The sequence below is a fragment of the Athene noctua genome, chromosome 23, assembly GCF_965140245.1.
Source record: "Athene noctua chromosome 23, bAthNoc1.hap1.1, whole genome shotgun sequence".
In the NCBI taxonomy this organism is placed as follows: domain Eukaryota; kingdom Metazoa; phylum Chordata; class Aves; order Strigiformes; family Strigidae; genus Athene; species Athene noctua.
The window spans coordinates 6,491,065-6,505,084 of NC_134059.1; the positions used below are offsets into that span (position 1 = coordinate 6,491,065).

The 14,020-nt window shown below is 56.1% G+C and overlaps 1 protein-coding gene across 3 annotated transcripts in view; it reads left to right on the forward strand.

The window, feature by feature from the left end:
- Positions 1 to 3,015: 3,015 nt before the first annotated feature.
- MFSD4A (major facilitator superfamily domain containing 4A) overlaps positions 3,016 to 14,020 on the forward strand; it is a 28,378-nt gene continuing 17,373 nt past the window's right edge. For all 3 annotated transcript variants that reach the window (XR_012635064.1, XR_012635063.1, XM_074925322.1), the window contains exons 1-3: positions 3,016 to 3,353; positions 9,558 to 9,756; positions 9,878 to 10,117. Coding sequence is in view for 1 of the 3 variants with exons in the window: in XM_074925322.1 (XP_074781423.1) it covers positions 3,124 to 3,353; positions 9,558 to 9,756; positions 9,878 to 10,117 (669 nt within the window). In the remaining 2 variants the exon portion in view is untranslated. The remainder of the gene's footprint in view (positions 3,354 to 9,557; positions 9,757 to 9,877; positions 10,118 to 14,020) is intronic.

A 14,020-nucleotide genomic window follows, 5' to 3' on the forward strand; every position in this document is an offset into this window, starting at 1 on the left:
CCAAGATCTACGGCTAATGTTTGACCTAGAAGTGGAGCCAAAGCTTTCCAAATCACACGGTGTGTTTTGAAACTCTTGACCCCAAAATACACGAGGTGAAGAGCTCTCGTGTGCTGCAGTTCCAGCTGCCCAGCCCAGGTTGCTGAACGTCTTACACACAGCCTCGAATAATCCAACCCGTTGTACGAAGGGTTTACCCTCTGTTGTAAGAAGCATCACACCTTTTCTCGGTCAGGTTTAGTGGTTCGAGGTGGTTATTTTCTTACCTGCCCCAGCTTGCTTGGTGGCGGGTTTTTGGGCTGAGTTACAGCTGTTAGGTGCTCCCGTCTCCAAATGTGCGTGCAGCCCTTTGGCCCATCACACCGGTTATGAGATAATGTGTTGGGGTTTCAGAGGGTGTCAGCCCAGATTTGCCCTTTGTGGCCTCTTGGCAAATGGAGGACAGGGAGAAAACTCTTTGACAGTATCTCAGCCCCAGGCTCTTGGCCTCAGCTGCCAACCCAAACACTGGTGAAAGCCTCGGAGGAGCCTGTCCCTGGGCAACTGCTGTGCCAAGCCCACATGTGGGGCCTCAGCTGTTTCCAGCCAGAGGAAACTTTTAGAAAAACCTACTACTAGAAATGAATTTCCCCACTGCGTTGAGATTGGGCTATGAGAAGTGATGTCAGCATCACAACAGCAAACCTGGACAAAATCTGGCTTCTAGGTTGCAGCCCCATGCATTAGTCACTGCAAGGCAGGACTGATCACATTAAAGGAAGGAATTGCTCCACTAGCTGAAAAGATTAACTGATACAGTGTGGAAAAAAAACCCCTGTCATGCTTCTTGCTGCCCCAGGAACGTGCGAGGGCCCAGGAAGCAGAAGGGGAAGGTGTTTCTCAAACGCACGTTGGATCTTTTTGAGCAGCAATGGCACGCCCCAACCGACGCCGCTGTCTCTAATCGCGCTGCTCTGCTATTCCTTCATTCATGCTTTCACTTTGCAGTTTGCAGCAAGCGCAAAAATGTGGGTGTTTAATTCATTGCAAGTACAACATCGATTTCAGTTTGGAAAACAGCCTAAAGTGCCTCCTCGTGAAGCTAATTCTGGTATTGCATATACTCATAGTCCTGTGGCTTGCATTTTTATGAGCTACCTCTGAGGATCTGGGTTTCAGTATGTGGAGCCAGAAAGGATCTGTGTGTTCTTATGGTGACTAACCCACCTACGCTTCGTTTCTTATTTGCAAGCATAGCTCGCATGATTTGCGTTATCCCTGATAAAATGGCCTGATATTCCTGGAAGCAAGTGTGCTGGCGTTCAGGCCACTGCTTAGCAAAGCGGGGGTCAGCTGATGTAGCTGGGTTGGGGTTGTACTAACACTGGCAGCCTCTGGTGCCTGGATGCTGCCTTTCACCTGGGAGTGGGTGCAGTGAACCTGCAAGGGTGGGGAGAGCATTGCTCAGCCATTTTGTGGTTGGGGAGGTCAAGGCCTGGAGAGCTGATGCTATCAAGTGATGGTGATGCAGTACTGGAAGCCAGGAGGAGAGTGCAGCTCTCCTGACTCCCTGTCCAGTAAAGAGAGAACCAAGATCAAGATTGAGATCAAGAATGTGGTCCAGGGGAACCACGGGTAAAGCCCTGTCAGCCCTTTTCTTGGGGCATGACAGCTGGTGTGGGGAAGATAAGGATCTGCTGTTTCATCAGGTAACTCCAGCTCCACGCATGAGATGTGTGGACAAAATGGGGCAGGAGATGACTTTCCCAGCAGCATTCTGATGGAAAGGCCTTTCCTCTCACAATCCTCCCTCCCTTGTGCTGTTCTGTCTCCACTTATGGATGGGGAAAGAGAAGCTGAGGGGCTGCAGTGGCGCGGCCTCTCGAAGCTACTCACTGCCTGGCAGGGAGAGCCTGAGGCTGTGGCTCCCAGGCCTGTGCATCAGCCTCCCCTCCATCCTGCCATCTAGGCTATTAAGGAAGATGGTTTATCACATAATGATAAAACCCAATTTCCGGCTATGCTGTTGACTCACTCCGTGTCTGTAAGTAAATCACTTCATTCTTTCCTAGCCCTCAGTTTCCCCATAGAACAGAATAACAACATTGCTCCGGCCCTGCGGGCAGCTGGGCTGGTTTTTTGATTGCTTAATGCTTTCAGGTGCAGGTGCCCAACAGCCACAGGAGTTCTCCCTCAGGGGCAATCAGGGCTTTATTGCTCCCCTGTTCTAAGCTATTGCTCAGGGTCGCTTTGTTCACTTTGGGGGGGGGTGGAAGAAGATGTGGTCCTGTTCTCCTGACTTTGCGAAGGCTCTAGCTGATGTCACAGGCGGGGAAGAACAAGGACTGGGGTGTAATTTAGATTAGCTAAACATTAAGCTATGTCCAGGTGGAAATGAGCAGCGCCAGCCCCGGAGCAGCATTCCTGGAGCACGGGTCAGAGGATGGGTGAGTACCGGCGAGGGAGGGGACCCGGTGCGCAGCTGAGCTCCATCCGTTCCGCTTTGCCTGGAAAGAGCGTTCTAAAAATTGCTAGTCTTTCCTAGCTAAAGTAGGTGAAATATTTATAAATCCATCCTCTAGAGGAGACCTTTTGCGTAAGCATCAACCGCTCCGACTTTAAAACATGCGCACCCCCCCACCCCCCAAGCCATCTTGTGCTTCTCATCCAGGGAGGGGGAAACTTTAATCGCATTTTGTGGAATTGTTGCGCTTAGCGATGGGTCCAGGGGCGGTCGGCAGCAGAGAAAAGGGATTTCTGGGCTCTGTTCCCTCAGGTTTGCTGCCGTGGCCGTAGCTCAGTGTCACTTGTGCCGGGGGGTGCGGGAGGGGAAGGGGGGGGGGTGCCCCACTTTTGGCAGGATGATGCAAACCCCGGGGGTGGGGGGACACTGAGGGGGTGTGGGGATGCGCTGAGACGGGGGATGGAGGAGGAGGAGGAGGAGGAGGAGGCGGGGGGGGGGCTCCGCCCCGGCCCCGGGAGGAGGCGGCGGCGGGTCCCGGTCCCGGAGGCGGAGCCAGCGCCCGGCGCGGCGCCGCGGGCTCCGGAGCCACATCCCGCAACGGAGGGATCGGGAGCGGGATCCGGAGCGGGACCGGGCGGCGCCGGAACCGGGGGGGAGCCGCATCGCCGCGGCCGCCCAGGATGTGGTGGGACGAGCGGGTGTCGGCGCGGTTCCGGAGGAACCTGCAGCCCACCCTGACCTACTGGAGCGTCTTCTTCAGCTTCGGCCTCTGCATCGCTTTCCTGGGGCCCACGCTGCTGGACCTGCGCTGCCAGACCCAGAGCTCCCTTTCCCAGATCACCTGGGTCTTCTTCTCCCAGCAGTTCTGCCTCCTGCTCGGCAGCTGCCTCGGAGGGGTCTTCAAGAGGACGTAAGGCGCCTGGCAAACTCATCGCACCTCCCGCGGGTGGGCTTAAGCTCTCCGCAAACAATCCTCCTCCTCCCTTCCCTTTCTCCTTCTCCCCGCTGCCGCCGGGTTTGCATGGCTGCGCTGGGATGCTGCTGCTCCGCCTGGGAAAACCCTGCCCGAGCGGGGGGGCTCCCTGCGTGGCCCGAGGGTCCGCAGCCCCACTTGCCCCGAGCGGCTGGGAAAGAGCAGGGGGGAGGCTTCCCAGGGCAAGAACTGGCTGCTGCTCCCCGCTGCCACCCGGTTTCGTACCCTTGGAGAGAGGTTTCCAGTTCCCCCAGAGCTCAGCGCCTTTAGCGTGAAGTTACAGCCAGAACTTCCCGGAGGGTATTTTCCTTAACCTGATTGTTTGTCGCAAAAATATTATTGGAAGCCTGTTTTAATAACCTCGGCGTCAGAAATTGAGGCATTGTCTGTGCTCCCCGGGAGTTTGGGCAAACACGAGTGGTCCTCGTGGTCTCGCTGCTGCGGGGGACGAGGGCAGGGGTGGCCAGGGCCAGCAGCCCGTGGGCCAGCAGCCCGTGGGCCAGCAGCCCGTGGGCCAGCAGCCCGTGGGCCAGCGAGAAACCCTGGGTGCAGCCCAACGGGGTTTTGCGCTGCGCCTTCTGTCCAGGATGTGTTTAAAATAAATAATACGCGATGGCTCAATCCAAAAGATCGCCAAACAGGCATTTGATTTGAGGCTTGATGACAGCTCTGCTCTGCTGAGAATCAGCTGATATTTACATTGTCACTAATTCTTCGGGCAGCGATGTAACGTGTCAGCTCCGCGTGTCTCTGATGTCCACGTCATGTATATGTATAACGTGTATGCGAGAGAATTCTGCAAGGATCCTTCGCTGCTTTAAACCGCCCGTTTAAAAATGTTTTGGTAAACTCTTGTGACTCGTGGCGAGCGTTGGCTAATGAAGATGGCATTAGAGCACCTGTTAAATTGCCATCCTGGTCCGGATAGAGCCCAGAGGCTTCGTGGAGCAGCAGGAGCTGCTCTTCTGTCAGGCTGTGCTGGGAGAGGAGATGCAAGGTGGGCTGAACGGGGGCGAGGATGGCACGTGGAGCCTTGCCCTGGGTCTGACACAGATCCGAGACTGCTGGGTCAGCCGGCAGTGCCTTTGCCAGCCCTCAGTTTGCTTCACATATGTTTGAAGGAGCAGTGAAGGAAAAAGCAAAATTGTTTCCTGCTGTCAGCTTCCTACCTAAAGCTCCTGCCCTTGGCTGGTGGGTTACACAGACCCGTCTCTGGTTTTGTACTCGGAGACTCTTAAACTTCTAACTCGGCAGCAGCACGCTGGGGGAAAGAGCATATTTGTAGCTCGCTGTGGTTACGAACCAGGATGTGTTTGTGGTCGCAGCCTCTTGGAGCGACCGGCTTGTGCAAAGTGTCTGCGAGCCCCACTGAGGAGCAGCAGCCGTGCCGGGCAGGAGGGCACGCTTCAGAGAGTTGTAGCTTGTGAGCGCCGGGGGGGAGGTTACTCGGAGCGGTGTGGCGTACAAACGTGTAGGTTTGGATGAGAATATTAACTCTGAGAGCTCTTGTGCTATCCCCTCCTCGGGGAGGGACAGATCGAGCTGTCCTGCTAAGGATCTCTAATTCTGGGCCATGCTGTGGGTTTGCAAATCACATTATGCTGGTGCCGGGCAGGGAGGAGCACTGGACAGGTCGTTTTTTTCCGGTTAGTTGCTGGTGGAGGATCCCAAAGCATCACCTGCCTGCAAGGCAGCCGAGCCAAGGTCTGGCTGCAAGCTGAGTTTAACCTCCAATGCCTGAGGAACATAGGTTTTGTTGCTTGCTTTCAATTAAAATATGTATTGGTCTGAGCCATCTGCTCTGAATGACGGACTCGTGAGGGAGAGCGGTGTGGTTACAGGGTTCTGTGGCAGAAGTTGGGGGTGGGACCCAACTAATGGTTTGGTTCCTCTCATCAGAGAAGTTGCTGAATGCCAAGTCGTAGTCTCTGCTCTCTCGGCCCAGCTGGAGTCCCGGAGCACCGGGAGGACAGAGCAGAATGATGGCATCCGTCCCTTCTGTAACTCGGTGTGAGCCTGGACTGCCAGGACTACCTCCAGAATTCCCTCACCTGTGAGATTTTAAGGAAGAAGAAAGTTTGCCGTGCGAGTTTCCCCGGAGCGATGTAGAGGTGCAGTTGCTGCCCGCGGTGCTCTGCACCAGAGAGCCGGGCTTGCCTCGAGGTCCTTCCCTGGCTTGTGCAAAGCCAGAGCTGTGGGAAGAGCAGTGTTTAAGCTCACGCTTGGGCTTACAGTGGGCTGCTGCTCTCTGGTAGCTCATCCTTGGGCTTTGCTGGGTCGTAATTACGAGCTGTGCTTCAGGAGGGTGCATGAGTAGGGTTGGGGTTTAGGTGGAGCACGTGCCTGGGCTCAAACCCTGGTGTTCCTGTGGTGTTGGTGGAGGTTCCTCGAGCAGAGACAGCCCTGGCAGCAGCTGATGCCCTCCCTAACGCCCTGCGCTGGAGACTCTTGTTCCCTGGTTTTACCTGGGCTGGATGCTCAGAGTGCCTGACACGCTGTCAGACTGTGAATCCAGCCGGCAGTGTTGGGGTGGGAGCGCTGAGAGGACCCGAAACCCTGCCTACACCCAGAAACCCAGGTGGGAGCCGAGCTCTGGGGTAAATCCACCGCAGAGCACATGGCACTGCAACCTCCGGGGTGAGCTCTGGGCACCTGCATCCCCCATCACTCTCCCTCTTGCTTCCCTTGCCTTCCCCTTTTCCATTTTATTGGGTTTTAAGCTTGCGTTGTGAAGTTAAAGTCACAATCCCTCACACTGTTGTTCTACGCGTGTTTGTGACAGAAGCACCAGAGTAACTGAGCACCCGTGCCTTGGTGTGACTTTTTTTTTTTTTTCATTCAGATACTGCTTTTTTGTCCTTCTGTATTTTTTTGCTTTCACTCCCAATGTTCGGGTCAGCCCTGAGCTATTCCTGCTGGTGTGAGGAGAGGGCTGGTAGGTCTGTTGCTGTGTTGGAGCCCTGAGGCTCTGCTCGAAGGAGTGATCCACGCCAGGACCTGGAGGGCTGATGAGATGGGACCCTTTTACTCTTCATTCCTCTTCATGGGACCCATCTTTCCTCTTCACCCCTGGGCACCTGTGTATGTCACAGCACGTCAGCTGAGAGGGGGTGACCCTGCTCTCTCTCTGTCCTGCAGACTCCCATCTTCTGAAGGTTTCTGTTCAAGCATGTGGCTGGTCGTTGCTGAGAGAGCAGAGTGACTTGAGCATGAGCTCCTTGGGGGATGTGATGCTCCCCAAGCCTGGCCAGTGCTTTTTGCTGGAGACAAGTGTACCTGAAGGCAGATGGAGGAAGAAGGCAGCATGGATCATCCCACATGTCCTCACCTCGTCCCCTTAGGGCTTTGGGTTTTTAATTATCAGTTTTGCAAGTCTGAATTAGCCTGATTATAATTTTTTGTCTTGATGTGAGGGACTTAAAAAATGCTCCCTGGGGTGGGAAAAAATATGCTTGAAGTTGAAGGGTGCCTGCTGCAACAGGAACACCGAGGTGGGGGTTTATATATGCTGTGAGGGAAGGAGAGGGGAAGCTTTGCTGGCTGTGACTGCAGGATAACATTAACCATCCTACTCTTGTAGAGGAAATCAGCCTAAGCCTTCTGCAGGGAGCTGCAGGCCTTCCCTCGAGCCTTGTGATGGAGCCAAAACGTGCTCTGGGTGGTCCTGAGACAGTCTGTGATGTTACAAGACTCGTTTCACACGCTGCTGAAGCAGAGGCTGTGCTGGGCACAGCCACAGCTGCCCCCCCAGCCCACTCAGCTGGGGACACGGGGACCAGTTAGTGATGGGGAGGGCAGCGAGCTCAGGAACTGGACCATGGCATAACATCAGAGTTGCTTTTTAAGCCCTTTGGAGGGGGACACTGGTTTCGCATCCTCAGGACCCCCTCTGAAAGTCACAGGGTACCTCATTTCAGGGTGCTTTCAGGGTTTTTTTTTCTGAAGAAATCCCCATTTGTGCCTCCTTGGGTGCTGAGCAGTGTCCTTCCACTGTATCCTGGGGAGCTGGCATGGGAAGCCAGCAATTTCTTGGTCCCCCCCCTAATGCCAGAGCCAGGGAAGGGGGCAGCAGTGCCACCGGGGGCTGCGGGTGTTTGCGGGGGGGGGGTGCAGTTGTGTTGTTAACATCTGATGGCTGTAGGCGGGAATTTTTGCTCATTGGAGAAAAGTGGGGTGATCTTTTTTTAATGCTTTTTAAGGACATAGCATCATCTGCAATTAATGTTTAACTCCAGTAATGAACGTGCTCCCTGGCCAAGCACACGCGACGCTGTGGTTGTTTTGCTGGGGCTGCAGAGGAGAAGAGGCGTTTCTGGGATGGCTCAGTCTGCTTTTCCCTCTTTTCCCGTCGCTCCCGGCCTTGGATTTGCCAGCTGCTGGTGCCTCTGCATCGCTCCCTTCTGCCGGGCTCCTGCTGTACCCTGGGGAGTGCTGCCTTGTCTCCCCAGGCTCGGAGCTGCTTCTCTCTATTTGCTAGTCATTCTTCCTGCTGTGACTGTGCACATCTCACTTTGCTCCCTCCCTCCCCCAGAAATCCCACGCTGGCTCCACGTTTTGCTGCGAAGAGCCGTAGTTACGGCTTTGCAAAACGTCTCCTCCAGCGTGGTGTGGCTGATGGAGGAGCGAGGCCGGGCTGGGTGATGTGAGCTCACCGAGGCTCTGCTACGGCCAGGTTTGTGCCACCGGGCAGCAGAATAAAGGAGACGGTGCCCTTGGCCCGTTTCTTCTCCCCGGAGCCGTTGAAGTGCAGTGTAAGCAACAAGCAGGATGCGGAGGGCCGGGTCGCTCTGGGTTTGCGGATGAATGAGGCCACGCAGAAACGCGGTGACATGCCCGAGGCCGGGCCGTTCCGGACGAGCGCTCAGGGCAGGAGGGCTGGCAGCGCGGTGCCCGGCAGCACCGAGGCTCGCTGCTGCAGCTCCAGCCCGGGCCGCCTCGGAGCCGCCTTCTCCTCCTGCCTTGGAGCAGAGATGTAGGTGTTTTGCTCGCTGGTTACACCTCTGTGCTGGGGACGTGCCTGTGCCTTGCCAGTCCTTCACTGTGGACCGAAGGCTGTGCCCTGCCCACCCCAATCGCTAATTAGCAACTCATTACAGCAAGCTGCTGGCTATTGCAATGGGCTTCTACAAGGTTTGGGAGCCCAGGGTGGGATGGGGACGTGCCTGTGCTACTTACGCCCTGCTGTGACTTTATAGTCCCATCTTTCTGCTGGTTTCAGGGCTTCGCTCTCTGGTCCCTGTTTCCTTCCTTCCTGCCTTTCGACTTGGCAGCTCTGGAGCAGCGCGGTGCCAGCCTGGGCTGGCTACGGCCCGGCTCGCCCCGGGAGCAGCCTCCCCGCTCAGGCCGGCCTGCCTGCACCACTGCCCGACTCGAGACGTTATGCACCAGCTTCACCTCTACCGCACGCATCCCTTGGGCTTCTCCGACGGACCGTGTGGCTTGGAAAGTGGCCGCCTGCACCGGGAGCAGCAGCAGGGCTGCGTGCTGCCCTGTCGTGCTGGGGAAGGGACGATGCTGCTCCAACAGAGACGGCGCAGGGCACGGGGAGGGAAGCACAGCAGCTCCCTGTGAGGCAGGACAGGGCATGCAGGCAGGTCTGGGATGACACAGCAGCTCTGGATGCCAGCAGCTCTCTCCCTGCCGGGAACTGGGGTTGCCTGCTCAGCCTGCTTGTGCGTTACAGCCCTGCGTGAGAGGTGCCCTGGAGCTGCTTGAAGGTCATGATGTGGCCTCGCCTGCATGTACTCACGTCCCTTTCCGTTCCCAGTTCTGCCCAGTTAACAAGGGAAGGTTCTCGGGCTTTATTCTGGCTTAAAACATGCAGAGCAGAGGTTTGAAGGGATGGTTACTCTTCTCCACAAGAGCTGGGTGGAAGATCTGCCTCTTTGAGGCATCGCCCTCCACGCAGGAGATGGCAGTGCCGTAGGCTGGCCACGGCTGTGATGTGGAGGCAGAGGGGGTGCAGGGTGTGGAACATCTCCCTTGTCTTGTCAGAAGAGCACGTGTTGGAGCTCCAGCCTGTGGGTGCTTTTTCCTGCAGCACCGACTGACCCGGGGTGGGAAACAGGAGGCAGGGCTGTGGTGTGGGTGCTGTTCTTGTGGTAGTAATTCTGTTCTGTCTTTCTTCTTTCTCTGTCTCAGGTTGGCTCAGTCCTTGTTTGCCCTCTTTGCCTCGTCACTGGCAATCTCCTTGGTCTTTGCCATCATCCCTCTGTGCCACAATGTGGTGGTCCTGGCTGTGGTCATGGCTGTGGCAGGACTGGCCATGGGTTGCATCGACACCATCTCCAACATGCAGCTGGTGAAGATCTACCAGAAGGACTCGGCCATCTTCCTGCAGGTGAGCGCGGAGTCCCCTCTGGCTGTGCTTCTTCCTCTGAGGAAGAGTGAGGGGCTCAGCCGGCCTCCCTGCAGAGAAGAGCAGTAACCCCCCCCCCGCTCTACCTGCGTGTCTCTTGCAGGCCCTTCATTTCTTCGTGGGCTTTGGAGCGCTGCTAAGCCCCCTGATAGCTGACCCCTTCCTCTCGGACACCAACTGCATCCTCTCAAACTCCACAGCCAACGCCTCCAGCAACCTCCCTCACATCCGCAAGTCCCTGGTCCCGCACCATCCGGGCAACCTGTCTCATTACGACCTGCCAATGAAAGGCATGGTGGTCACACGTGTCTCCTACGCCTTCTGGATCATGGCCCTCATCAACGTAAGTGCTGCTGCTGCTGGGGACACCCCTGCTGCTCGGCTTTGCAGGTGGCTGTGGCCTTTGGGGGGTGTTGGGGCCTGTGAGGTGGTCCCAAGCGATGGAAGGAGGCATGAGAATGGTTGTGCTGGTCCCCAGCAGAGCTTCGGTTTTTTTGCCAAGTGCCCAGCAGGTCCCTGGGGCAGGAGGCAGGGCTCAGCGGAGCAGGTGTGATGGGGTCAGTGTACCGTCCTGCGGGGGTTTGGTCTCTCTGGGAGCAGGTTGTACCTCCAGCATCCCCCTGGGCAGGACTTACACCAGCCAGCTCTGCTCAGAGCCCCAGGGTCTTCCTCCGTGGTCAGCCTGGGGAGGAGCTCGGTGGTGTGGGAGGGCGATTTGCAGTGATATTTGTGGAAAAGTGTCTGCTGATGAGCCAAGTTACTGCAGCCAAAAGCTTGATCAGGATGTCTCTGCCTGTTTGTTGTGTTTCCCTGGTGATTTGCAGCAGATGTAAAAGCCCTGTGGCCCACCCTTTGAGACAGAGATTGGGGTTTAGTGCCCATCCCCTTTCTCTGCCCTGCAGAGTCCCAAAGCTCACCTCCAGCAAGCTGCTCTTTGAGAAGCGGCCCTGTGCCTTCCCCCGCAGTGAGCACCCAAATCCCAGCATGGTTAAATACTGCTGCTCCCTTGCACAGCCCCGCTGGGCTGTGGCCATCGTCGTGCCCATCCCCAGTCCCTCTGCGGAGCTTTTCCCCGGCGGCAGGAGCCTGGCGAGCGCTTGGGAATTGTCCCTGTAGATCTGGAGCGATAAGGGCAGAGCGTGTTGTTGCAGCGAGGGGTTCCCCTCCTGCCGGGCTGGATGCTGGGGGCAGCTCCGCTCCAAACCTGCGGAGCGTTGGGTTATGCCTTGAGTGTGGGAGCTCCCGCTGGCCGGGGTTTGGGTTGCCGCCACGAGCAGGGCAGTAGCCTTTGCACTAGGGGCTCTGTTGTCTAACAGAAAGCCAAACTGGGGCCTGTTTGCCCCCCTGGAGACCTCCTGTGGTAGAAGTGAAGGGTGGTCCTGCCAGAAGGAGCTCTCCTGCCTGTGCAAGTTTCACCATTGCCCTTCTACCAAAACAAGGATGCGCTGGTGCTCCCTCTCCTGTCCCAGGCAACGAGCGGCCTTTGCTCTTCCACCCCTCCGTCTGCACTAGGCGAAAGGAACGGGTTTCTTTGTGCTCTTGGTCTTCCCGTTTGCTGAATAACTAAACCATACCCCAGCGCACCTAATTCAGGGGCTTTCGTTAGCAGCTCGCTGATGTGAGGAGGAGAAGAGTTGACCCAAAGAGCTGGGCAGGTGCTCTAGCGAGCTGCTTTGCAGAAGTACCAAAGGAATGCTCCCTGCCTAGGAGGAGAAACCGGCTTTAATTACCTCTGACTCTGCGGATGCCATGGGAAATGTCCTTTTAATTACACCGGAGCATTATCTATTTTGCCAGTCAATCCCTGAGCAAACTAATTTAGTGTGGAAGGCAGCGTTTAATATCTGCTTTGAATACGACGATGTGTCTGATACCAGGAGCACTGATGGGGCGGTGGTGGCCAGACCCCTCTCTGCTCCTAGCAGTGTCCCTTGGACGTTTTGGGTGCAGGATGGGCCCCTAGGCTGAGTCTCGTGAGCTGGGTTTGTGCCTCGCTACACGCTCAAGTGCCGTTTGCACACGTGGGAGGTTTGCACGTGTGCGCACACGCTGCGTGGGCTCACCGGGAGCACGGCAGCGAGCCCCGGGGTGTGGGGAGGCTGGGGGGTTCGGGGAGGAGGGAGAGATCACAAACCGGAGTGGGGAGTTGGACACACGCTGCACACGCAGCGCTGGAGCGTGTCCCCTTGCCAAAGCTGAGCTTATTGTCTTTCCCATAAGCCTCGCTGAGGGAGCTGACTTGATTCCTTGTTTAAACTAAATAACCCAACCCACTGGCCGGAGATACTGAGAGCAGCTCAGCTCCAGCACTGCTGAGCCTTCTTTAAGGTGTAAACACCAGAGAAAAACGGTGATGATTGATATTTAAACCCCCGTGGAAGTGGACGAACTGAGTAAGCTACAGAGATGGAAACCAGCAACTTTGTTATAAAAGGGTGAAAAAAACCACATTTCCATCCCATTTTCCACAGGGCTGTGTGTATTCTGACAAGACACAAGCTGAAATGATTCATTTCAATTTCTTGCTTTGTTTCAACGTCTCAATTTGACTTTGGCATAACTTGCAATGCGTAAAGCTGACGGAATAGTTGTTTCAGTGTTACTGAAGCAAAGTGGTTTTGCTTTAGTAAAATTAAGTGGTTCAATATTATCAAAACGAAGTGCTTGGATGACTCCAGGCCAAAATTTTTCATTCTAACAGAAAATTTTGGCTTTTCATCCAGATTTGGAACAAAAACATATTTTAAAATTCGGTTTCCCACAGAACGGAAATTTCATCATCCAGCCCGTTCCAAGGGGCTGGAAATCAGGAAAATGTTCCTCTGAGAGGGATGTGTTTGTCCGGAAGGTGGTTTCCCAGGGGAAGTGTGGGACACTCCATTGTGCTTAGGTTGCTTAAAAGTGTCCTGGGTACAATAGCAGGGAACAGTCCCGTGCTCCTGGGGAGAGAGACTGAAATAGAAACTGGAGGGAAGGAGCCTGGATCATACCCACGCTGAACTGCGTGATGCAGCAACTTGTTGAGTTTATAATAATGGTTAAAAGCTGCCAGGGGGAGGGGACTGTCCTGGGGAATTTGTTGAGCGGAGCTGGAACGCTGGGCCCAGGCAGTGGGGGTCTCGCTGCCCGCTTTGCCCTTCGACCCGTGCGGGCTCCCAGGGGACCCTCGGATGTCCCAGTCCCCTTTGAAAAAAAAAAAAAAACAAAACCACTTCTCATTGAAAAGGGTGAAGCAGGGTTGTACCGGGAGGAAAGCCTATGAGCACCAAAAACCTCTGCCTGCCCGGGAGGGAGGGCTGGTCAGAGCTGGGGCCTGGGGGTGTCCAGCTTGGTGTGGTTGGGGCAGGGCAGGGAGGTGCTTTGAGGACCGAGTGTCATTATTTTAGGGGCTGTGGCTCATCCCTGGCTCTCGCTGTTTGGGCTCCCTGCAGGGTGGGAAGGCTTTGATAGCTCTTTGCCTCGTGCCAAGCAGCCGGGGTGTCGGTCCCAAGAAAACTGAAGCTGCTTTAGGAGCCACGTAGCGAGACCCTGTGCCAAGCACGGTGGCCCTGCCCGTGTGTCGTGGCCCGTGTCCTGGCTCCAGGGCCCAGCGAGGCTCGTGATGGCCACCCGACCTCTCCAGCTGGGTTATGTGGGAGCTGTGGGTGGGGAGAGGGGCTCAGCACCCACCCAGCACCTCATGGCAGTGGCTGTGCTCATGTGGGGAGCAGAAGGGACAGTCCTCGAGCTGCCCTTGTGCTGTGGTCGGGGTAGGCTGCTCCTCCGGGCTGGATTTGTCCCTTTGCTCGGTGAAACGTGCCCTGGCAGGGCTCTGGTGTTTGCCTCTGTTTGCTCCTCTCCAACTGCCCATGTAACAACCAAACTGCTTTCGTGGATGCTCCCTCCCCTGTACACACCCCAGATTTATGAGTGGCCTCTCCTGGGGCCCGGTGGCCACAGGTGACTCTCCCCAGGCTATTTGCCAGCCAGCGTGCAGGACACAGGGTTGGCTCAGGATGAAGCCCTTGGGTCCTGCTTTCTCTTGAGCTTGATCTTTTGCTTTTCCCCACTTCCCTCAGTTTGCTTTGGCGTGGTGGCAGCCCATGGGCGAGGGCTGCACTTGACCATGGGTGAGTCTCCAGCTTTTGGGCGTTTCCTACCAGAAATGACCGGTGCTGGCAAGGGGCTGATGGGGTGAGAGCACTCGTGCACCCGAGGTGCTGCCAGCTTCGAGATGGCACAGTCTGGATAAAGAGAAAGGGACCTG